General features: G+C 38.6%; 2 protein-coding genes across 3 annotated transcripts; one reads left to right on the top strand and one right to left on the bottom strand.

Moving 5' to 3' along the window:
* Nucleotides 1–1,030: 1,030 nt before the first annotated feature.
* poldip2 (polymerase (DNA-directed), delta interacting protein 2) lies at nt 1,031–16,455 on the bottom strand. 2 transcript variants are annotated; one of them, XM_057839634.1, is made up of 11 exons: nt 16,219–16,455; nt 5,520–5,601; nt 5,352–5,449; nt 5,138–5,237; nt 3,685–3,760; nt 3,439–3,546; nt 3,144–3,280; nt 2,966–2,992; nt 2,535–2,660; nt 2,267–2,346; nt 1,031–2,176 (listed from the first exon to the last, which is right to left on the bottom strand). In XM_057839634.1, exons 1-11 carry the CDS (start codon nt 16,398–16,400, stop codon nt 2,062–2,064), a joined length of 1,131 nt encoding a protein of 376 aa, XP_057695617.1. In that variant the 5' UTR covers nt 16,401–16,455; the 3' UTR covers nt 1,031–2,061. The 2 variants fall into 2 exon arrangements, with proteins under 2 accessions (XP_057695617.1, XP_057695618.1); XM_057839635.1 differs by having other exon boundaries at nt 5,520–5,595; nt 16,219–16,454.
* A 91-nt stretch (nt 16,456–16,546) lies between these two features.
* On the top strand, nt 16,547–23,463 carry tmem199 (transmembrane protein 199). The gene is made up of 6 exons (XM_057839636.1): nt 16,547–17,240; nt 17,464–17,537; nt 19,200–19,289; nt 20,809–20,851; nt 22,171–22,283; nt 22,431–23,463. Exons 1-6 carry the CDS (start codon nt 17,054–17,056, stop codon nt 22,524–22,526), a joined length of 603 nt encoding a protein of 200 aa, XP_057695619.1. The 5' UTR covers nt 16,547–17,053; the 3' UTR covers nt 22,527–23,463.
* The last annotated feature ends 654 nt before the right edge of the window (nt 23,464–24,117 follow it).

The raw sequence follows: 24,117 nt of genomic DNA, 5'->3' as shown, positions 1-24,117 counted from the left end.
GTATTTTTATGTGACGTAAAGCACTTTGGACCACTTTGTGTTGAATTGTGCATACAAATAAATTTGTGTAGCTTGTTTTGTCATCTCCAGTGTGTTTTTTAACAGTATGACTTTTAAGAGTAAAATTGCAACGTTAAATTGAAATGTTTAGGAATTCATAACTTGAGCCTCTTGCCATAATTTTTGGCCCAAAAAATAAAATAAAATCAGAAGTCACCAAACTATTCCACATATGGCCGTAGTGAGTGCAGGATATCATTCCAACAAGGCGACACCTTTTCACCAATGTGGTGTCTTATCGGTGTAATCAGTTGTTTGCATTCAGGTGCTGCTTGTTTTAGCAGAAACCTCATTGGTTAACTGTCTGTGCTCAATCAGTTGGAACTCCATGAGGACCAGTTTGGAGACACCCGATCAGGGGCAGCCCAGCCTATACGCAGACTATGCAGCTGCTTAGGGCACTAGCACCACTAGGGGCCCCCCAATCTGGCAATTGTTTAATTTATATTCTATTTTGTTTACTACAGTTTGCTTAATTTGACTTTTGTGAGTTTTGATACTTGATTACAAGCTTAAAAAAATAAAAGTTCGTAACTTCTTTCCTCTTTTAGAAAAAGGTGCTATCTACTGTAAGTACTGACAATCATTTGGGGTGAGAGGTTTTAATTATGCAGTGCAACAAAATCTGATTAATATACAAAATATGGACGCATGGGTTGGATTGCATGTATGGGTTTCACAGTACACTGTGACGAACTGGTGGGCCAAAAATATGGGCCCATTTGCATTATTTTGCTTAGGGCCCTCAAATGGCCTGGGCCGGCCCTGCACCTGATTTAAGTCTTTCTACCTGGATAGATTTGCTTTGGCGTATCAATTAATGAACTCGACAGCAAGAAAATGTACATGCAAAAACTACATTTACAGTACGAATTGGTGAATTGGAAATGGGTTGAGCAAAAATATTCTCCGTTACCTAGATACAGGGGTTGTCTCACATTACGTTCACGAATAAGAAAAGGCAACAGTCAATATTTTCAAAACATATTTGCCTTTAATTACATTCCTATTTACAGTATTCCAACCAGAGAAGTTTCAAATCACTTATCAAAAAACGCAATTGCTTAGGGAATTTCGACTCAGTCTCTGTCAAAGTCATATAGGGGTCTTCTGTGTCTACAAGCAGCAGACATCACTGTATTTTTGCAAGTATGAAAACCGCCATTTTACACTCACATGCTGCGAGAAGCATTATTGCCCCTTGCTCACTTCATCTATGGCGCACTTCAGGTGTTAAAGACAGAACCAAAGCGTCAACACTGCTTCTTTTCACAACAGGTAAAAATTTCCACTCTTTTTAGACTTCAGTAATTCACAGAGGGTGAATTTGCACTCCGTTCAAACAAAAATTGTATCGGAGTGTGACTCATCTCAAATCCGTGCACATATTTAGGTCCCTGCTTTGTACTCAATGTAGAAGTTGACCACCGCTGCCACATTCAGAGTGCATAGCTTATTTCACTGCCCCCCCGAAGAGTTTGAAGATTGTGTTTCACACATTTGCAAGACCATATATTAAGATCAATCTGGGAAAAGAAAAAAAAAATTCTTTTGGTAATGTTTTTTTTCTGTTAAATAATGTTAAGTGTGAAACATCCTGCAAATTGTTCAAACATCTCTATTTCAAAATTGCAATAGCTGAATAGAAAAGTCGTGTTAAGAAATTTTAACAGGGAAAACAGAAATCAAAACACTGGAACAGTAGTTTTTCAATAACACCAGATCCAAGTCAATATAGGTGCTGTCTTTGGGAAGACATCTGATGTGCTTCAATGGTCAATATTTCAGTTTTTTTAATGCCAAACAATACTTGCTCTGCATCATCCATGCATCCCTGTTTTTTTCCATCCAACTTAGCCAGATCTATGCACTCAACAAGGAAGATATGTTGGTGCGCATTTGGAAGATGTAGAAAATGTTATGTAGTTCCTTTCCTTAACCCGATTCATTTTTCTGATACTGAAGGCAGAGGTAATGATACGGTGGGGCGGCAACTCGCAGTTAAAAAGTGTAGCCTGCAGGAGGGGCTTTGTCATCTTTGTTGCTCTCCAGGGAGAATGGAGGAATGCGAACATCGAAATGGGAGCCATCAGTCCTCTCGATACGAAATGTTCCCCTAAATGTATAAAACAGAAAAGCAGTGATATTAAAGAAAACAACCAAACACAACTCTGGTGTTTAGATCGTGTATAGAACACAAACCCACCACATGTGACCACTGGGGGCTTGTAGAGAGACATGGCTGCTGTACTGAAACGCTGGCTGCTCTTTAGACAACACTGGCTCCTGTAAAAACACAACAAACACACTATGGCAAGACTGTAAACAGGCTGTGGTAGTAATCCAAGGTGTTTGTCTGGTTTGATAGTGGGTACACGCATAATTTCTTCACCCTTTCCTACTGAGTGATAAAAACTCAACTTTACAGTTAAAATTTGAGTGTCAGTTTGAGAGTGTGAGTGAGTTGCTCTGACCCTGCCCACCACGCCGCGACCTCGGACAGTCTCCAAGGTTCCAGACAGGCTGAAGATCCTCCAGTGTCTCTCTCGTAGCTGAACCACCTCATTGCCCATGTTCTCCAAACGGATGCAGTATCGCCACTTCACAGGATGGCACACAGTTAACACACAACACATCATGCAAGTATAATACAAAGAATAACAAAAACGTAAACAAACACAAACATTGGTCAAGTCAAACTTTTTTGTAAAGATCAAATTGAGTGAAGCAATGAAAAAAAAACTCCTTTGGCTTTGTTTTTTAGTATACACAGTTGGATTTGAAGTTGGAGATGAAGTTTGTTTTTTTAAACACAAGGGGGAGTTATAATGAAGTTGCTACATAAAGAGTTTATCTGGTGAGCCGGTGTATGTACTATTATTTAATGTTCTATCCTAAAACTCACCCAGTATACATGAGAGTTCTGCCCTTCCTGAATAAAGAAAGAGATAGAAGCACAATTAAAATGCATTACTATCAGGTTTTCTCTATGAAAACAGACTCCAAAAAAATGGTCTTACAGGGAACACCAACATGACCATTATTGGGTGGGGGGGCATTGACAGTACAATGTGCTTACTTACCCTCATGCCCATATAGAAGGGGATAACTGTGACCCTAATATTCTCTGTGGTCTCCCTGTGGACATCTGAGAGCTCCAACCAAGGGTGATTCTTCTCCTGCCATGCTTTTAGGGTGTCTCTGGCAATGAAGGTAGGAGCTATAATGGCAGAGAAGGAAAAGTTAACCGAGGAGGAACAATACAACTAAAATATAAGGGACACATGAGCAAGTTACACATCTTGAGAAAGTACACTGCAATGCACAAAACAGAAATGAATCTAGATGACTGAAGAAAGACTGGAGTTGAGTGCTTACATTTGGCAGGGTTATACATGAGGAAGCGTTCAAACAGCTCATGCTGGATGGGGATCTGCTCTGCAGAGTTGTAGGGTAGGATGTCTTCGTGGCTCACATAGTCCAGACCTGATGAAAATATAGATAAAAATAGTGTACATTCGTTATTTTAAAATAAGCTGAGTTTCTCAGTCTTTAACAGAGCTGCTGATGGTCAGACTTTTATCAAATAGTGCGAGACAGATGAGGGATGGGATGAGTGCATACCTGGGATGGCGTACAGCGCTCGGCTGTCGTCATGATTGGCCAGAAACGTCACCGCTTCCGTCTGGGATCTCTGAGACTATGACATGCAACGAAAATCCAACATTCATCAATAAAAATGTATAAAAACAGTAAGTAGGTGGGTACCATGGTTCATTAGCTTGCGGTTTGAAAATAAACTAGATCAATATAGCATTTTATGGGTGCATTTTGATGCATGTAAACAACAACTGGACACGTTGTTATTAGAAGTGTGCGAAATTTCAAATTCTTAGATTATTCGCGATTCAGCCGTGGAAAATTCGAGAACAATTCACAAACATCCAAATTCTGATTATTGAAACACGCAAAGTACTGTATAGCGAAACTTAATCACAGTCAGCGCGGTCTTCGGGACGCAATGAGGAACGGACCGAGAGTAAACATCATGCTAGTCATTACCCGGGTAATGACAATGCTCAACTCATGGCTCTAGCTCAACTCATGCCGCTAGATAAAAAACAAAAACAAAACAATAATACCTGACTGCTGCCGACAGCCGCTACAAACTATGCACACATAATCATACGGTAGATATCACATGATGCGAAATGACAGACTCGGCGGCGTTAGCAGCACATGTCTAGAAAACTAGATGCAAAATGACAGACTTACCGGCGTTGGTAAACAGCCGCCATTTTAAAGCAGTAGACTTGCCTTGAAGGCTGTTGTAGCAAACCTTCCATGCGAACCTAATTAACTTTTTATCTAAAATACTCCTAAAACGGCAAAATCTTGACTTGAATCCATCTTTAAATGATGAAAGTTTGAAAACTTTCATGTCGAAAGTAGACAGAAGGGAAATTATGGAATAACGGGAGCAACTTTAACGGTTGGTTCAAAACATTAAATTAATTGAATGTAGTTTCAAGCTGCTGATACAGAATGGGGACTTGAGCATTTTATTTACTGTTTTGAACTGTAAACTTGATTCTGAAATAGTCGTTTATTTAAGCCTGAGAGGATTTTTGTACAATTTTTGTAACTAATGTACGAAACGTTAAAAGTAGCTAATAGCTGGGGGAGGGGGGTGCATCAATAATCGATTTATAATCGAATCGTAGCCTCTGAACCGTAATCGAATCGTTAGGTGCCCAGAGATTACCACCTCTAGTTGTTATTAGTTTGATTTGGTGCTGAAATGAATTATGAAGTGAATATTCTTTCTGGAGAAATAATAAAATCCCTCTGTGGTTCTGAATGAAACTAGCAGCAACATAATATAAACAACCACAAAGGGAGTATAGCAAACTCTCCTGTGACACAATAAAACTGTTCCAGCAATTAAAGACACTCAAATTTACCATTCTGCCTACCCAAGCAGCGAAACAAGGCTGGTTAATTTAAAAAAAAAAAAATCAACTTAAACAGTAATTATAATGAAAGATATATAGACTGCCTAAACACAGTGACTTACAATGTGAGGGCAGTCTCTAGTATCAATCAGAACTTGGTAGTAAGTGTGAGTCTTCCCCTTCACTTCCTTTGAGCCATGGGCACCAGGAGGCTCAGGTTTGCTGAAAGAAATGCAAAGAAATGTGGGTCGTATTTGTTCAACAGCAACACATCGTCTAAACTCAAAAAATTTGGATACAGACTAAAGACTAATCAGTAAAACAGGAGGGATTTACCTGTCAGACATAGGTGGTGTGATGTCTCTATCGTACAGTCTGGCGTGCCATGGAAACAAGACAATACCTCGATAGCCAAAGACGCTGTGGAGAAAAAGCTAAGAAAATATAGAAGCATGAGCTAAGATGGTCACGCAGCGCTTTTACAAGAGCCGCAGTGTGAGTTACCTGTCCCGTCTCGTATTTGCCGTGCTGCTTCAGAGCCTCAAACACTCCCACTGTCTCCAAAATCTTCCCTTCAGGCCTGTTCCTGCCAAATAGAGGCAACGTCAATACGCAGTCCGATTTGGGATGTCAATTTCAATTTAATTTTGGGCTTCATGAGGATCATTTGGGAGTGAGAGTAATATGTACTGTAAGTAAAAGCTATAGTATTCTAGAAAAAATAACATTCATGAAGTGAGTAGTTCGGTACAGTATTTCGAAAACATTCATATTCAGACATCATCAAAACAATTCTTGTTGAAGAGAGCACTGAACACTTCATTACACTCTAATGCGCACTCCATACCAATAGTGGGCAGATTTTACTATGATTACTTTTCCGTTCACTGTTACCACAGACTCGCGAAATAATTGGAGGTGCAACAAGCGAGGATGCGTGTCTACATAATGTATAGTAAACATAGTGCGCATCGTTCAACCCCCATACCCACCACAGATAAAATGTCTATTGTCAAGAAGTAGCAAAAGGAATTTAGACCCTTTTACTACTTTGATACCTTTTTTAATGATTAAAAAAAATGTACACACACCTATTTAAATACTGCCTTGGGGAAGTAACACAAATTTTTACTCTTTACAAGGTAGGTGAATACCATAAACTCCATGTGTTATGAAGACATCTTGACTGGAAAGTACATTAAAAAAAAAAAAAAAAAAAAGCTGCAAAATGTTCCATCACTTGTTGGCGATGCTTTGTAAATAGGTACATGCGCACACCAAACACTTGCCCTCCTGGATCTTGTACTTGTTGACATGTACGAATCAATCTGACAAACACAAAGAGTGGACACTGTATGATGGTGTAAATGGAGAATTTGAATTTTCAGCTCTTAGCTGCCTCTCTAGTTCCAAAACGTTGCTGTCCAACAAACAGCCAGTCTTGTGTCTTTAAAATAAAACAGAAATAAAAAAAAAAGGCTTTTCTAGTGTTCACTGTACTGAATTGATGTTTATGCATACTTCAAGATCTGATAGTGAAGTCTATGGGTTGGGAATCTTAGGCATTAGGGCCATTTTATACTCTCGAGATGTGTTGGGTGTAAGTAATGCCTTACTATAATAAAACGACTTTCCCAAGTAATGAGAAGTTGAGGGAATTACTCTTTGGGAAAAAAAGTAATAATATTAATTTTACAAGCTTGCTTACATTTCATTACATTGCTATTACAGGGACACGACTGGATTCCATCAGTTGGAAAAAGCATTTTTCTCTAAAAAGCTCCTCCTCTTCTGTCGGCTGCTTCTCATGCCTGTTTGAATTGGCCTGTCATGTGCACATGCCCAGTAGTGACGATTCATATTAACCCTGGACGATAATACAATAACAATAATTTTTGTTAAAAGAAATAATTCAAACCTTTGATAAAAGCCAATAGATTTAAACTGTAATTACAATACCAGAACACCGGAGAAGGGGGGGCGCTGGTGCGACGTGAACTGTGTCTGAGAGGGTATTCAGTACAGGAGTGAAAGTGACATGTTAACAAGTTGCTGAATGTACAAAAAAAAAAAACAGTTTGTCTTTTTATTGTTATTAATTTTTTGGGATTGCATGTCTACCGCATATTTTGTGCAGTGCTGTGCATTGATTACCTCATGTGCAATGTCCCTCATATTTGTGAAATTTTCTGTATTAGTTTGTCACCATCCATTGATCTTTTTTTCTGACATTAAAGATTGGTTAAAGCAGCATCTGATTTTGTCATTTTACAGTCAGCGTCAAAAGTCAAACTTAAAATTTGAAAGAAAAAAATATTGTGATAATTATCGATATCGACTGATAAGAAAAATTTTATCATGATACCAATTTTTGTCATATCACACAGGCTTAATTCATGTTGTTAGCGTCAACCGTGTGGCGGAACATTTGCACATTGTGTAAACACAATAGTGCTGCAACGATTAATCGATTAACTCGAGTATTCGATTAGAAAAAAATATTTAAATTAAATTCTGCTGCTTCGAGTATTCGTTTAATTAAAGTGGCGTTCTTATGGTTTGTTTTGAAAGTGTTTGCATCTAGCCTAATTGATTGGGGTGGATACACTGCCCTCTAGTCTGCCTCATTTCACATGGCTAAATCCAGCTGCTCCCTGTTAAGACCAACCTAAGCTAAGTTTGTGTTTGCGCTAAAGTTTAAAAAAAAAATACATTCATATTATAGTTTATAGGTATATTTAGCCGGTTTTTGTGGGAATATGTGTCTGAACCATTTGTTAAGAGAACGAAAAAAAAAAAAAAAAGGATTTTATAGCATTTAAACTAGCGGACTTTTTATATGTAAGTTAGCCAATTGTTCTTTTGTTGTACATAGATCCTTATTTATTTTTTTGTACCGTTTGAGGCTCAGCTCAGGTTTTTAAATTTTTTATGTTCATTATCCGATTACTCGATTATTCGAACTAAGTAGTTCATCGATTAATGAACTTCTAAAATAATCGATAACTGCAGCCCTAAAACACAATGCTAATAGCTAACACATTTTAATTGCTAACCGGTGTCATTGTTTTAGTTGTTGGTCATGTGTTGAGTGCTGTAAACGATGAGCTAAGCCCTTGTGTCGGCAACCAGCTGATGTTGGAGGGGCGGCAGCGGCCTGGGAAAGTACGGCCGACGCCAAATAGAGCTATAGCAAGTGTAAAATAAAGCAGTACTTGGTAAGGCTATTATTTTGAAGTTGATCCACGGTTGCAGTTATGCCACTACTTCCTCCTTGCTCACATCTGTTATGCGAGCGCCAATCAGGTTTTGAAAAACAATGTGATACTATGGACAATCAATTTCTACCCTTGCGATGGCTGATTCACAACTCTACAATCGATGTAGCTCTAGATCACTACTACATTTTGTATCGACTGGGGATCTGGCTATCAATACATTTGTATTTCTTATCCTAATGAACAGATATCGGTCGAATTGTTTTTTTTTTTTGTCACAACTCCACAATTTAGCCTTGTTTTATGTAAGAATTTACTCTCTTAAAGAAACAATCCACACAATCCCTACAAGAGGGTAAATCCTGCTTCCTAATCGTGCCTTCAATAGTACAGTTGTGATCTCAATCATAACTTTAACAAGATTGCGCAGGGCACCTTGACTTGTCAGATGTCACAAATTCCATTAGTTCTCCACTGCTGCACCTTCACAAACAAACTTACGCATCCAGACACGCAGAGACAACAACAGCTGGTCCCTTCAAATTGGAAAAAAAATGCATACTTCTCGGCTCCCTACAAAGCTAATCTTTACAACAGACACCACCGAGGATTATTTTAATATTACACCGTTGGTTTAAGGTTATTTTCATTCCACTTGATAATAAATACACAATTCTTTGGCGCAGCAATAAACTAGGTCAAAATGATAGCAAATATCATATGTCAAAGTAAAACAAACATTTTCAATGCCTACCCAATACCCATCCACCATTGCCACAACATAATATGGGTTACATTTACGTGATTAATAGTGAACAACAGAAACCCTATATAGCATAATGGGGTTGCACAAAATAACAATTTTGGCCAAGCCTCTGAAAGTACATCAGATTCGCCTACATATAAACGATCGTGGCGCACCGCCACACCAAAATAAAAGCCGCCACGCCTTGCAAATGATTTTTTTTTTTTAAAGATTTAAAGATCCATTCTATTTTATAATTTATATAATTTAACATGACGTCTAAATTAATATACTGTATGTAACTCATTTGTATGCACTATTTGCCATTAGTCGTCTGAAATAGCACATCAAATACAAATTGTTCCTTTACACCCTTTGTCAGCATCAGTTCTCCTATTGAAAGCTTGCGACTTGCTAAGTACGTCAGCTCGGCGCAGAGATGGAAATCAGGAGAAAAATTCACAGAAAGGCATTTTGAAGTCAATGGATGTACTTCTGGTTTAAGACTGTAAAAACGACCTTATTATTGACATTGACGTAATATTTAAGTTCTTTATGGCTTGTCTTTGACCCGAATCGTCGCGTCCTACTCCTACCTAGTGACAGGATCTGTCGTTCACTTGAGGAAACAAATCCATTCCAGTTCGTTCAGTAAAAAGACTCGTTCAAACAAATCGTTCCAACGAATCGTTCGCCCCCCTCATTCCCCTCCCCGCCCAAATGAATCGTTCGGTTAGTGAACGGGAAGTGACGTTGCCGAACGAATCACCCAAGACTGCGAACAAATCACCCAAGAATTGCTTCGCAGTATAACTGAACGGGAAGTGACATTGCTTGGTCCCTCCCGCTCTTGCACACAGGCTCCCAATTAACTCGTCGTAGTTTCAGAAATGAGTGACAGACGATATCATTCTGCTTTCCCAGCCTCGTCTCCTTCCCGCTGCTGCAAAACGAGGGGGAACTTCCGCGTCGTCTGTCGTAATTCTATGGGATCAAAGTCATGGCTTGTGCTTGCATTCCAATTTAGGACACGGTTAAACATTTTCCTTTTGTGGGGGGAGCGGAGGTTTGGGGTCGGGGGCGCACGGACTTTCTTAGTATGATTTTGATCACATACAATGCTGCTGCTACCAGCCAACGCGGCATGCTTCCCGTCACGAAAATAAAAATAAACCGAAAGTTTAATTTCTAAATTTGGAACGACTAACACATCATATTGACCTCACGCTCTGTTGTGGTTTTGTTTTTATGCTCATCACTATTATTTTTGGTATTTATTGTCAAAACTAAAGTGTAAATAGCTAGTTGTCAAATGCGTTGCTCTGAAATGAAAACAATACTACATTTTGATATTAGACAGTTTCATTGCATATCACTGGTATTAATAAATAAAATAATCCGGTCAGCTCCCCTGTCGTCCCCTCATCTCAGATCGTCAAATGCTGACGAGAAATAATTGTTTGCTCTTTACGATGTCGCCTTTCTACTCTCATTAGTCTGTTAAGAAAAATGTAGACATACTGGGACATCTCCCGTACCCGCGTGCGTTGTTTTTGGGCGCTTGAGTAGCACATGATGGATGGATGGACATAATTTGTCAAACCAACCAACACCCGACACGCTCTGACACGAAAAAAAATTTAAAATAAAACACTCGGAAAAAATGGACATGTATATACAGTTTCATTGCAAATCAGTATTATGGTGATCATACTATTCTTTTTTCTGTGCACATATGAGGTAAATATCGCTGCCATGACGCCTCCATACAATGACAGTTCTCTCCCCCCTGCACTGCCGTCACGCGACCGCAGCTCAGCTTTTGCTTGCCTCATAGCTACCCGCGAAAGTGTTTAAAACTACTGTAAATTTGATAGTATGTTATCATGTGTAGTCCCGAGTCTGTTGAGAAAAGTAGTACACTAAACCATGCTCGCTAGGTTTGTGTGGTGTTTTGCTCCGGATTACCTTCATTTTTTGACTCGTTCACCGCATGACTGGAAAATCAAGTTAGCAACAAGCTCCGTCAGGAGCCAGAGGACCGAGTACGTGAACGGGAAGTGACATAACTCAGTCTTGCCGCCTTGCGTGCACACTGGCTGCTTATTGGCCACACGTGGAAGTGAGTGACAGACACCCCGATTCTGTTTCCGCTCCCTCCCCTGCCCGCGATGAGGCTGGCGTCTGATTGGTCGTGTGCGATGTCAGAAGACGCTGCCGCTTGCCCAACGCCCTCCCACGCAGCTAACAAATCCCAACTTCATAGAACGAATCAGTGCAGAAGGTGATTATTTTGGTCTCGTTCACGGAATCGTTCACGACCGATACAACACTATTCCTACCATAGCGTTTGTTCGGCGCTGATGTCACTCATTGTAATTTCAGATGAGTATTTTGAAGTACAACATTTTGGAAAGAGAAAAGTTCCTGAGGACGAGGGTCCGCTAACAAAATGACCATTATTGTTGTGATCATCTAGACCGTCACATTCCGAAATATTTAATTAGCATCTGAGGCTAATTAAATATTTTGGAATATAGGGCTCATGCTCCCAGGTGCTCTTCAGTTCCGAAAGTATTAGCGCTCACGTCCGGAGGAGTAGAAATAACCAAATGGTTATGGCAAGTGTTGTATTTTATTGTTGAGATAACGTTTTAAAAATCTGAATCAGGCAACATCACAGCTGGAGATGCAGATCAGGAAGGTGCACAGTCCAGGGTAGGAGAAGTCTCAACTAAGCAAAAAAAGCAAACGGGGAATCTACCTGAGACCCAAAATGGACAGAAATGGCAAAGTTCAAGCCGTGGCGGTGCCACAAAGATCAAGGTGTTTAGAATTGTGCACCTATTATTTTTAATAATCCTAATTGTATTATTTTACCTTAAATTGTGGTGTTGAAAGAGGTTCATTAAGGTTATATAACTTGGGATATTCCTTATCCCAAAAAATTACAAAACAGATGGCGTATTTGCACTGAAAGAAGTATTTTTCATCTCATTGAAACAAATCATTGTGAATTTGTACCAACAATCAGAAAAGTAACTCCCACAAAGACACTTCAGTTTGAAATGAAGTTGGATTGACTAATGTATATTTGACATATTTGATTTAAATCCAAATGGGTAATCCATTGAACGTGTTTCATAATATGGACCAAGTCAGCATGATGTTGAAGATGGCATCACAGACTGATGAATGGGGAGTGCTTTCCCCTCGCTTGAGCCAACTGTCGGCCATTGCGTTGACAGTGCCCATCTCAATGGTGAACAGTGAAAGATTTCTTTGCAATGAATGGAGTAAGACATCTGGTCAACTGTACATTGTACAGAACTGTACAATGTAAGTTAGAGATGCTCGAGTGTATTCATTTCCTTGATCTAATTTTTTTCTTATTCCTGTGTAGGTGAAGACAGACTTGAGAAAAAGGGGGACCGTCTTGCAGCATGCCTCACATTGACTATAAATGGACGACCTATTGCTGATTTCCCTTAATTTTGGTTTTAGTCCCGGAAAATTAAGGATGCAAACTTTGCAAATCTTTGTTATTTGGAAAAAAATAAATGATAAAAAAATCTAATTTGTCATGATATGAAACAAATTTGCTGCGGCAGTTGTCCGACTCCAACGCAGCCCTCCACCACCACAACTTCAAAAAATCCTAGGGGAAACCCTGTCCATGACTCATTACAAATACTGTATTCAAATGAGACAGCGGTAACACAATAAGAAAACATGCTTTTTTAACATTTTCATTTGCTCATTGTTCAAAATCCATTAATGATGATCAAATTGTATGCATCATAACTAAATCATGGAGTTAATGTCCCTTCCCCGCTATAAGGGCATGGGATCATAGCCACTATGTCTAGAATCAATGGCAGTAAAATGACTTTTTTTCCTACTTGGCAGCATCAAGCAAAAATTCAGGACGAACTAGTTTTAAGTCTTAACGCACATAGAGATGAAAACAGGAAGTACAAAATGAAGCGATTCTACGAATTAAGAGTGCTGTACTCTTTTCTCATACTGTCTTTACAGCCTAAATCCAAAATTGATTGACAATGTATTAAGCAAAAGTTATGAATAGTGTCACGATATGGGAATCTCACTGTACGATAGTTATCATTATACTCAGAGCAAGATTATTCTTCCAGTTAGATATTTCATTCATTCACTCAGAAAGACTCGTGAAACGTACGCTTTTATTTGGATACGTATGCAATAACAACAGGAGTGTTGGGACATGTGAGCGTCCTAAGGGTAGACAACATAATAAGGGAAATTAGCCCGGAGTAGCTTTTGAAGTTCAAAACCACTGGAACTATGGCTAACGACTGTCGTTATGACGACATTATTTTCTCCATAGTCACGCGGATGAATTTCCACGTTATGTTTGTACCATAGGTTTCATACTCATTAACTTTTCTCTAACTTACTTGCCTGCATATGTGGGCATTGATCTGCATACCTCGTTTCTTGTCTCATCGTAGCCGAGCCAATTCCAGTGGTCTCGCCACTGGGGCTGAAAACAGTCTCTCCCTTTTCTTTTCATATTGGATTTAGCTTTCCCTAAATTTCTGTGACTTTCTCTTTCTTGAGTGGTCTTTTTTCCCCCTGGTGCTTGACTGGGTGCTGAGGGTTTCAGAAACATGTTGTCATGTAGTATGACGTTTGGGTGGTATTGAAATACTAACAATCAATCAGCACTAGTAATCGGGTTGTGTGTGTTCACGTGGGAGCAAACGAGGTGTGTTTACGCTCCACGGAGAGCAACAGCCTCTGCCTAGATTGTAAAGTTTGTGTTTGATTGGGATAACGTAATATCATCAAAACACGGAACTACTGGGAATTAATATTAAGTAGGAGTGGGAACCTCTTGATATCTCATGATACGATAAAATTTGCGACACAAAGCTCACGATAACGATCTGACGATATGGCGATACAACGATTATCGATACACTGGTCAGGAAATCATTCTAGGATATTCTACAAACAACAAAAAAACAGTAAAAACGAGCTTTTTCTGTGAATTGGAATGAGTTTATCACTAGCAGACATCCAATCCGTTTGAAGTGGGATGGGTGGCAGCGAATGAACGAATGTTTCTATTCTATGGCCGGTAGTGGCAGCCAATGAGGTAATTTTGGGCCATTTAAGGTCATTTACCTGTTGATTTTCAGTTACTTCCTTTTGATTTTGGGGTATTTTATGGGTCTATTCCTGTTTATTTTGAGTTACAGAACAGGAAATGACCTGGGAATCATCCAAATGAATAGGCAGTGACTCAAACTCAACAGAAAATGACCTGTAAATGCCCTAAAATGAAGAGCAAGTGACCTGTAAATGCCCTGAAAATCGGACAGAATGACTGTGAATGCTCTGGTTTCGAATGAACAAACGTTCCCCGTCTAAATGGATTGGGCATCGAGCACCGTCAATGCAGCCTTAGAGTTCAGGGACACACTATTATGGTGGAAGATTTTGGTAGCAATTTATGGGTTCTTTTTTTTTTTTTTTTTTAAAAACATTTGCCACGTTTACATGCAGCCAAATATTCCAATTACAATCGGAATATTTGTTCAAACCGAATAAATGTGTTCCATATAAACACCTCATTTGGAATGAACAGGCCCAAACCGAATGGAATTTCATTCCGATTCACAGGGGTGGAATATTCCTTTTCCCAAACCGATTAGAAGTAAAATTATATCATGTAAACAGGGAAGCGGAATGGTGTCTGGTTGCGTTCTTTCTGCGCATGCTCCGTACTGACGTGGTGACGTCACTCGGTGACGTAAGTAACGTCACTTGCAACATGGCTTCCAAGCACACGCACAGCGCACCCACACAACTTTTTAAATGAACGGCGTATCATTCTGAAGTTTTTTTTCCACTCGAAAAGTTAAAACAGCAGCTGATCTGACGATCGATCTCCATGTTTTGCAACGTGACGCTTTGTTTTGATTAATCTGCGCATGTCAGACGGCAGTTGTCAAACGTCCTTTCGGAATAAAGGCAGTCACATGTAAACGCTGGATCGGAATAGATGAAGTGACATGTAAACAGCTGATGTGAAATTTCCATTCGGAATGATTTGAATCGGTATGAATAAAAGTCAGCATGTAAACGTGGCTACTGACACCTTTTCAAAACGGTATCTCGATTCTTGGCAGGAGCATACCAATAACCTTTTGGGATACAAAGTATCACAATATATAACCATTTCGATGTTTTGTCACACTCCTAATAAGAAGTAAGAATTTTTTTAAATTAACGCATTATTTTTACTTGTCCCACCGGGCCAGTGGTGGGAGCATTCTGGTGGTCCTGACTGTTTGAAAAGTATGTCTGGGCCACCGGGCCATTTATAATGTAAACCCGATGGTTGAGTCTGGATTTGAAAAGGGGGAAGACAAGTTACGTAGCTCACGGGGTAGAGAGTTCCAGAGCAGCGGGGCATAGTTCAAAAGTTGGGTTTAAATCAAAGCTCTGACATTCATATTTGGAGTTTGCATATTCTACCTGTGCCTGTGTGGATTAATCATTTTTATACGGTAGGCTATATTAATTTCATCCCACATTTAAGAGACCCCATTAAAAATGAGACATTTGAATGCTGGCTTAACCAAATCACTTGAAAAAATAAATTCATGAAACACACAATGGTAACTTTGTTTTGTTTCCTGAGAAGTACATACGTCTCATTGAAAAAGTATAAAAATCGTTTGATTGCAGTGATTGCCCTAAATATTTGGTCGAGATTACCATCTCTATCAAAGCCTACCTAATGTTTTTTTTTCAATTGTGTTCTACCAACATTCACACGTAGCCTCGATTTTATTATTATTTCTAATTTTAGGTTACTTCTGTGGCCAATGTAGGATTTTCTTTCAGGGGGTTAGCAACAGTTGTAGGGGATGTTAAAATCAGCTAAAACAAGCATGCTAATAGTCGGATTAAACTAAAAAAAAAAAAAAAAAATAGTTAGCAGAAGAAATATTGTTCTTCCGATCACGGACGACCAACTATTACAAAATCTACGCTGGACATTTGCCAATGAATGCCAAAGGACAGCGACGCCACAATTTTGTAGACATCCATGTTCCTGTTTGGGTGTGTGTGTCTACTGCACGTATATGTTGATACTTGACAACAGTTCCATAGATTTTCCATATCTCGATTATAGCTAATGTCTTTAGCTTGTTAGCATTACAGTAGGACACTGACTGAAGCTTACCGTGACGACATGAGCCTCCTCTGCTCAGCCCCTCCGTATATTCCGCACGCTCGGCATTCCAACTGTGGTCTATACATTTCGAATCTGCTGTCAGCCAAACTTATAATTCTATGTGCGTGTTTATTACTGTTATATTTACTGAAAGTGCTCAGCAAACCTCTACGTAACGCACAGGCCGCCATCTTTTTCGGTGGTAGGCAGGCCAGGCAGAGAAAGCACGCTTCTACGCACGCAGAGGGTACCGATGATGCCTTCACGGACAAAGAATATAGTACGAAATACAAGTTATGTTTATTACGAACTTTCCTTTCATTGACATGTTGATAGCGGGCAGTATACGACTTGAAGTCTTTTGTTTAATTATGTTCAGTTAGAATTTAAGTGATGGTTTTCGTGAAAATATTAATTTCAGTTAGTAATAGTATTTAAAAACGGTAGTCTATCTATATTATTTAAATCCAGAGCGTTTTGTGGGGGTTAAAAGTTCGTTCGAAATGTACAATTACGAGGAAATTTGAAGGTAACAAAAACGTTCGCGTAGATATTTAACATATTATAATAATTTTATAACTAAACGAGGTTTGGTTTTAGGCCATATAAACACAATATAAACTGTTTTGTACGTTTTGATGTGTATTTTTAAAATGTTAGTTATCACGAGAGATCATGTGAACATTACGTCATGTGATCACGGGGTAAAAACATGGCCGCTTGCCTGTTTGTGTGGATTCGCCTTCTATCTTAACATTTAGACTCATAACTGTGTTAGAAAATTCATAACACAATCATATATATTGTTTATTATCTGAAAAATCTGTTATTATTCCTTGGAATTATGGCCTCGGCGTTTGTGGTAGGAGATCGGTTCAGAAATAAGGTGTCAGAAGTGTTGGAACATCCGAACTCATCTCTGCCTGAAGAGCTGAGAACACAACTGGGGGTTCTACTTGAAAAGAAAGAAGATCAAATAATCCTGCCCTTTAGTATAGCCAGGCAATTGAAAAAGTATCTCCAAGATGAAGGTAATAAATACGAGCTGATCTTTTTTATCTGTGCGAGTTCTCCCCTCTCCACAGTTCCTTGTTTTCATTTTAAAGTAGGCTGTTTGAGAAGACGTGGCAATCGATGCTTATTTTTTATTTATTTGTTTTTATTTAATGAAAGACGCCCAGATTTGTTTTGATTACATGACTTACATATAATGTTGATTTACTGTATAACGTCAACAATTGTTGTCCCCCCCAGGGCATCCATTTTATTTGTATGAGTTGTTGGAGGATAGTTCATTGCACCTACCTAAGATTGTGAAGCCTCCCCGGGTAAGTTAAAAATATTTTAATGAAATAGAAATATTATTGTTTAGAACAGCAATGGCACTATCACATTTGGGGAACCTTTTTTGGCAGCTCCATATATGCACACATAAATTCATTTTTCCACTATAATTTACTACAATCTGTCTGTGTGTATGGCCTGCGGATAACGTGAATTAGTCCCTAATTCATGTTGTACCCTAATAATACTGTTTGGGGTTTTATCCGATACTGGCTATTATTTTATTTTATTTTTTTTAATGGTTCCTATACTTAAACGGTTCTTCTACCAATACCCCCCCCTCAAAATGTAGTTAAAAAAAAACCAGACACAATCTCCCAAACTGCTGCTTTTTGTGAAGTCCAATTTCACCAATTTTATGTTAATACAATATGATTTAGATTCTTTGGACAATTATCAGGATATTTGCCGATATTACTAATTAGTCCACAATTTGATTCAAGGGCCTTCACTCAATTTGATTCTCTGTTACGTACACTTTTAACACAATCAAGCAATACAAAAAAAAAAGAAATTAATTTGGATGTTTTTGACATTTTATTTGCTGAACCTAATGATGTTCCGATCTGATCGCATGATCAGAAATTGGGCCGATCGCGCCTTTTTTCAGAGGATCGGAATCGGGTGAAAAGATTTGTATATTAAATTTAAAAAGTATATTTATGTTTTTCTGCTTCATGCTCGTACATCCTCTTACTCTTCCGCATGGTGCTTTTCTTGGTCAGCAGGCAGCTGGAGTTTGCTACTTAAAGTTAAAGATGATTTTCAGGTTTGTAGCTTTGATCTGGTGAGTGAAGGCTCTGTAGCTCTACAATCAAAGGCCCAAATGTGTTTGTATCTTTAGTCAATCTTTGTTGTCTAGAGGTTGTTCTCGGCCAGCGTGAGCGTCAGAGCGTGAGTGAATTTGAATGGACTCACTCATACTAATTATATGAATGTTATGGGGAGTAATGAAAAGTATGCCTTTAAGGTGATGCAAAAAAAATGTGGGTGTGCCTACATTTTGTGCTGGTGCACCTGTAGAAAAAAGTTTGGCACACAAGTGCAACGAATGCAAAAAGTGTGCAGCCTTGGCAATATACCGCAATGTTAATTTTTTCCAAGATCACTCAGGCCTTATTTATATATTTTTAAAATTACTTTTTAAAGGCTAAATGTAACAAAATAATCCAGAAATACAATGGCATTGCCAAAAGATACAAAAACAATTTTAAATCCGGTATCTGATCGGGAATCTGTATAGGCAGATTAGCAAAGTCAGGTGACTCCGACTTGGGTGCAAAAATATGCGATTGGGACATCCCTTGCTGAAACATTTCTGACATTTGAATGGATATTTTTTTTGATGAAAGACCATAAAAATGACTTTCATCGATATTTTGAATTTCATTTGGTTTGTTTGGATTGTTGCTTGAAACAGTATCAATCCAGATACATGTCAGTATACAGGGCTTGAATATCTAATTTTCGATCACAAAGAAAAAATGAGAAGGCCCTATCCCCAAAAAGTTGAATCACTCGTATATCAAGGCACCACTGTATTTGCGTTCCAGCACCAAAACCACATGCACATATGTGGAACACTGATTTAAAGTGAGCTGGAAAAACATGTATCTCACAAACATGATGATCCTGTCTTCTTCCAGAACCCAGAGCTGGTCGCACGCTTAGAAGTTATTAAAGCCAGACTAGCGAACGAAGAATACAACAAGATGACACGTAATGTAAACAATCAGGTAAATTGTTTTCTGATCATATACTGTATAAAGATCACTTAAAAGATCTTCCCCAACCAGATTTAATATTTTTATTCTCAGTTTCTGTTTCCAAAAACTTTTTTTTATAAATAAGACATTGCAATTTCCATAATTAAAAACTCACCAATTTACAAGCTACATAGCAAAAGAGGTAGTCCAATATTTCAAATTAATGGTTAGTTCACTGTTGTGGTTAAATGGCAAGAAATCGTTTTCCTTTTTAACAGTGTGAAAACAGTCACCATATGGTTCGTAACATACAGCAGTATAGATTTTAGCACATACAGTGGGGAGAACAAGTATTTGATACACTGCCAATGAAAAAACCCATTGGCAGTGTATCAAATACTTGTTCTCCCCACTGTATTCAACATCGTACAACATTGAGTAAAGCAGTAACAAAGCATCCTTGCCACAGCCATCTAGAGATAGTCTCAGCTGATTTGATCAGTGCATCCCTTTTTAACCTCAGGAATGTACGATTCATTTAAGATTGCAGTACCGTAATTTTCAGACTATAAGCTGCTGCTTTTTTCCTTCATTTTGAATCCTGCAGTTTATAGTCCAGTGCGGCTTATTTGTCGATTTATTTGGGTTAACAGGTAACACTTTTTTTGATAGCGGTGTCATAAGACCGTCATAATTATGACATTACACTATCATGGGCATTACTGAATATTATGACAGATGTCATTAAGTGTCATCCGGCAAATTATGTGACTAACTACATTTATGTCCAGCGCGGATCATTTACATCCATTCAAAAGTGAAGTAATTTGACGGATGACACTCAATGACATCTGTTATAAGGATTCATTAATGCTCATGACAGTGTCATATCATAATTATCATGGTCTTATGAATGTATGATGGCGCCACTGTTAGATAAAGTGTTGCCAAATACCATAACGAGCAATTAATGAAACAACTGGAACAGTAACTGAAGAAATAGTAAGTACAGAACATGAATTTTGATTGTTATTTACAAATGTAGCACTGCAATGCATGCTAAGAGGCATGTTAGACAACAACAGTGTTGACAGCAGGTGGCAGCAGAGGTTGACTGTCTCCCCCAACGGAGCAGTGATGGCCAAATGAAGCTTCTTGAAGCAATGAAGATTTGCAGTCAATTCGTTTAAAGCTTCATGGCGGTTCATATGGTCTTATGACAGTCATCTCATGCCGCTGTAGAACAAAGTGTTACTGGTTAATAACTTTGGGTGTAAATATCCCATTATATAGCGAATATAGCTGTGATTTATAGTCCAGTGTGGCTTATCTATGAACAGATGTTGTTTTGTTGACAAATTTTGTGGGTGGCGGCTCATTGTCATGTGCGCCTTATGGTGCGAAAATTACGGTACTTTTTAAAAATTGAATAATTTGGGGCCAAATTCATTTGCACCATGAGTGACCACCCTCACTCATTTTCTACTATTGCTTCCTCTATGAAAACAGTCTCTGATGCTTTGTGATTTTTAATTTTATTCTAATGCAGGAAATGAACCGCAATGGAACACTGGCCGATTTTGGTCAGCAAGGTTAGTGTGTTGTTCAGTTTCCACATGACCAAAGGAAAAAACAAAACCTAGTATAAAGTAACTTCATGTCAAAGATAGCTGATTGCTCCTAGTATCTGAATATAAAAATCACGAAATATTGTTACATAGAAAAAAATTGCAAGTGCAGCCATTGTGTAACAAAATATGACGTCAGTCACGCCATGCACGTACAGCACATAAACACTGATTCACTTGAAACAGGTAAAAATTTGAAATCACAGGAGTGCCAATCCTCTTCTCAAACACTAATTGTCCTCATGCCTTTCCTCACTAAATCACTCACCATTATTCTGAGCTGTTGATCCCAGAGACTCAGAGCTGACGCAATCCCACCCTTTACTTAAACTCTTCTGTTATTTAAGCATTTTTCAAATATTCAATACATTTTAAAGCAACACTTTGTAACTTTTCAGTTTTGGTTGATTTTAGCGACGCCGGTGGACAAAAGCGGTAATGTTTTGCCTTAAGGAAGACTGCGTTTTCCATGAGGACCAGCGCACACCCGTACGGTGTCGTAAAATCATCAATCATGAATAGTAACATGGTAATCCAGTTGTGGCTAAACAATAGCATATGACGGTTAGCAACTGTGTGGCTAACCACCTCACCCGAACTTGTCAGTGGTGACAAGTTTGGTTGGGGGGATGGGGCGTCACGCCAGCAAGTGTAAGCCGGGCCATTGTTTATTCTGCATATCCTGGTAGCCTGCCTTTTTTTCCTCCTCAGACAAAACTTTTTGTCTCTTGTTGCTCTGCCATCTTTGCAGAATTTGCGCATAAGCGTTCGCATTGACGTCCGCCTTTATAATGAATAGTGAAAGGAGGAAGTGACGTATGCCATAAAGCAGTCAGTGAAAGCCATACAGACACCCTCAAGATATAAAACAGGTGTCATTCAACCTGTTGTCAGTCGACATATTACCACAAATGTTATGCAAATATTTTATAAAATTTGAAAGGGTACCTAGTGTTGCTTTAAAGTATTTTAATTTTAAAATATTTGCTGTAATGACAGAAGTGATTAGTTTATGGCATATTCATGTACAAATTAGGAACAGAATTTTCAAATATAGGCCCTGTTTACACGAATATTTGGGGCTCTGGATGGTCTTTTAAAAAATGAGATGTAAAATGAACATGCAGTTTTGAGCAGCCTATTTTCAAAAACGTTCAAATGAATTTTGCAAGATTGTGATGTAAGAAAAAGAATATTTAAATACTGTATGTCTCCTTTAAGTAATATTGTTTTGTTTCATGAATTATTATTATGATAATGCACACATTTTCTGTTTTTTGTAGTTCGATCGGCCAAAGCTGTGGTTGTGACTGTTTTCAACTTCCTGGTGACTGTAGTTGCTACGTTTGCCTGCTCCTACATGGGGAGTCAGTACCTATTCGCAGAAACTACAGCAGTAAGAATTTGCCTTATTCTGCAATTATTACTACTACAGTCTGTGATTTCTTCTGTATTAGAAACACTTAACATAAATCTATGTACTTCAACATTCAAATGTTATGTGAAGAGTATCCAATAACATTTCTGCCTTTTTTCCCCCCAGCGAGTGATATCTGCTGTGATTGCAACATCTGTAGTGGGGCTTGCTGAGCTGTATGTCTTGGTTCGGACCATGGAGGGGGAATTTGGGGAACCTTAGCACCACAAACGAGAACTACACCAGATTCCGGAAAGAAAAGCTGTAAAGAATAGCAACTGCCTCCAGACGTCATACTGTACGACTATAATGGAGCTCACATAACCTTCACGTTGAAACATTTCGCTTTCTTCAAAGGTTTTTCGGACTATTGGAATTTTAAATGGGATTAAAGGTAAAGAAAATGTATGAATGATTATGAGGTTGAAACATTTCGCTTTCTTCAAAAGGTTTTCGGACTATCGGAATTTTGAATGGGATTAAAGGTAAAGAAAATGTATGAATGAATTTGAGTTCAGTGTTTTACAGATTTGGGGGCAAAAAAGAGATTTTTTTTTTTTTTTAACTGCAGCCCTGATATCAGTTAAGGAGGCTTTAATAGTCTCTTAACACAGCAAAAACAAATACTGTTAAGAGTTTGTGTAACCTCCGTTATACAGTGGTATGAAAAAGTATCTGAACATTTTGGTATTTCTCACATTTATGCATAAAATAACCATCAAATGTGATCTGATCTTTGTCAAAATCACTCGGATGTAAAAATGGGGCCTGGACAACTTGCAATCATTAATGGAAGAATACAATTAAAAGCTTAGCTGGATGTTTTGCAGGAAAACCTGAGGCCGTTTGTCAGACAGTTGAAGCTAAAAGAAGATGGATGCTGCAACAAGACAATGATCCAAAACACAGAAGTAAATCAACTTCAGAATGGTTTCAGAAGAACAAAATACACGTTCTGGAGTGGCCAAGTCAAAGTCCAGACTTCAACCCCATTGAGATGCTGTGGCATGACCTAAAGACAGCGATTCATGCCAGACATCCCAGGAATACAGTATGACTGTGCTACAGCAGTTTTGTAGAGAAGAATGGGCCAAGATTAGTCGTGATCGATATGCCAAACAGATCTGCAGCTACAGGAAACGTCTGAAGTTATTGCTGCCAAAAGGGGGGGGGGGGGGGGGGGCACAAAATATAAAATGTGATGGTTACATATTTTTCTCCGCCTTCTGTCATTGTTTGCATACTATCTTCATTAAAATATGAAAACCTATAAATGTTAGGGGGGGGGTTTTAGTTAATGCAGACACTGTTTTTTAATCTGTGTGATTTTGACAAATATCGCATCACATTTGATGGTGATTTTATGCAGAAATGTGAGAAATTCCAAAAGGTTCAGATACTTTTTCATACCACTGTTGTCTCTTAAGAGTGCAAAAACATACGGCTAAGAGTTTCTGTAACTGTCATTATATCCCAGAGTGACCCATTCAACCAAGACCTGCCAAAGTGAGATTTTTTTGGTGTCCTTACCATAACAAACTTTCCAAAGTTGCAAAAAGATTATTTTTCTCCTTTAAATTTGACTAGATTAAAAAAATCATAAAATGTGAGAAAATATCCAAGTAAATGAATTTTGCTCCCATTTCAAAAGTCCCTGCAACTGGCAAACAACTCCCTCCCCACCACCCCAAATAAACAGACTTCTGATTTTGATCATTTATGAAACTTATGCCACCCCCCTGCTGCCCGGAGTATGGTATTTAGTAGGAATGTAAGTTATGATACATCGTTTTTGGTTGACATGCCAAATGGT

The sequence above is a fragment of the Corythoichthys intestinalis genome, chromosome 6, assembly GCF_030265065.1.
Source record: "Corythoichthys intestinalis isolate RoL2023-P3 chromosome 6, ASM3026506v1, whole genome shotgun sequence".
Classification (NCBI taxonomy): domain Eukaryota; kingdom Metazoa; phylum Chordata; class Actinopteri; order Syngnathiformes; family Syngnathidae; genus Corythoichthys; species Corythoichthys intestinalis.
The sequence above is the reverse complement of the archived record's forward strand: the minus strand, read 5'-3'. Positions and strand labels throughout refer to the sequence as shown.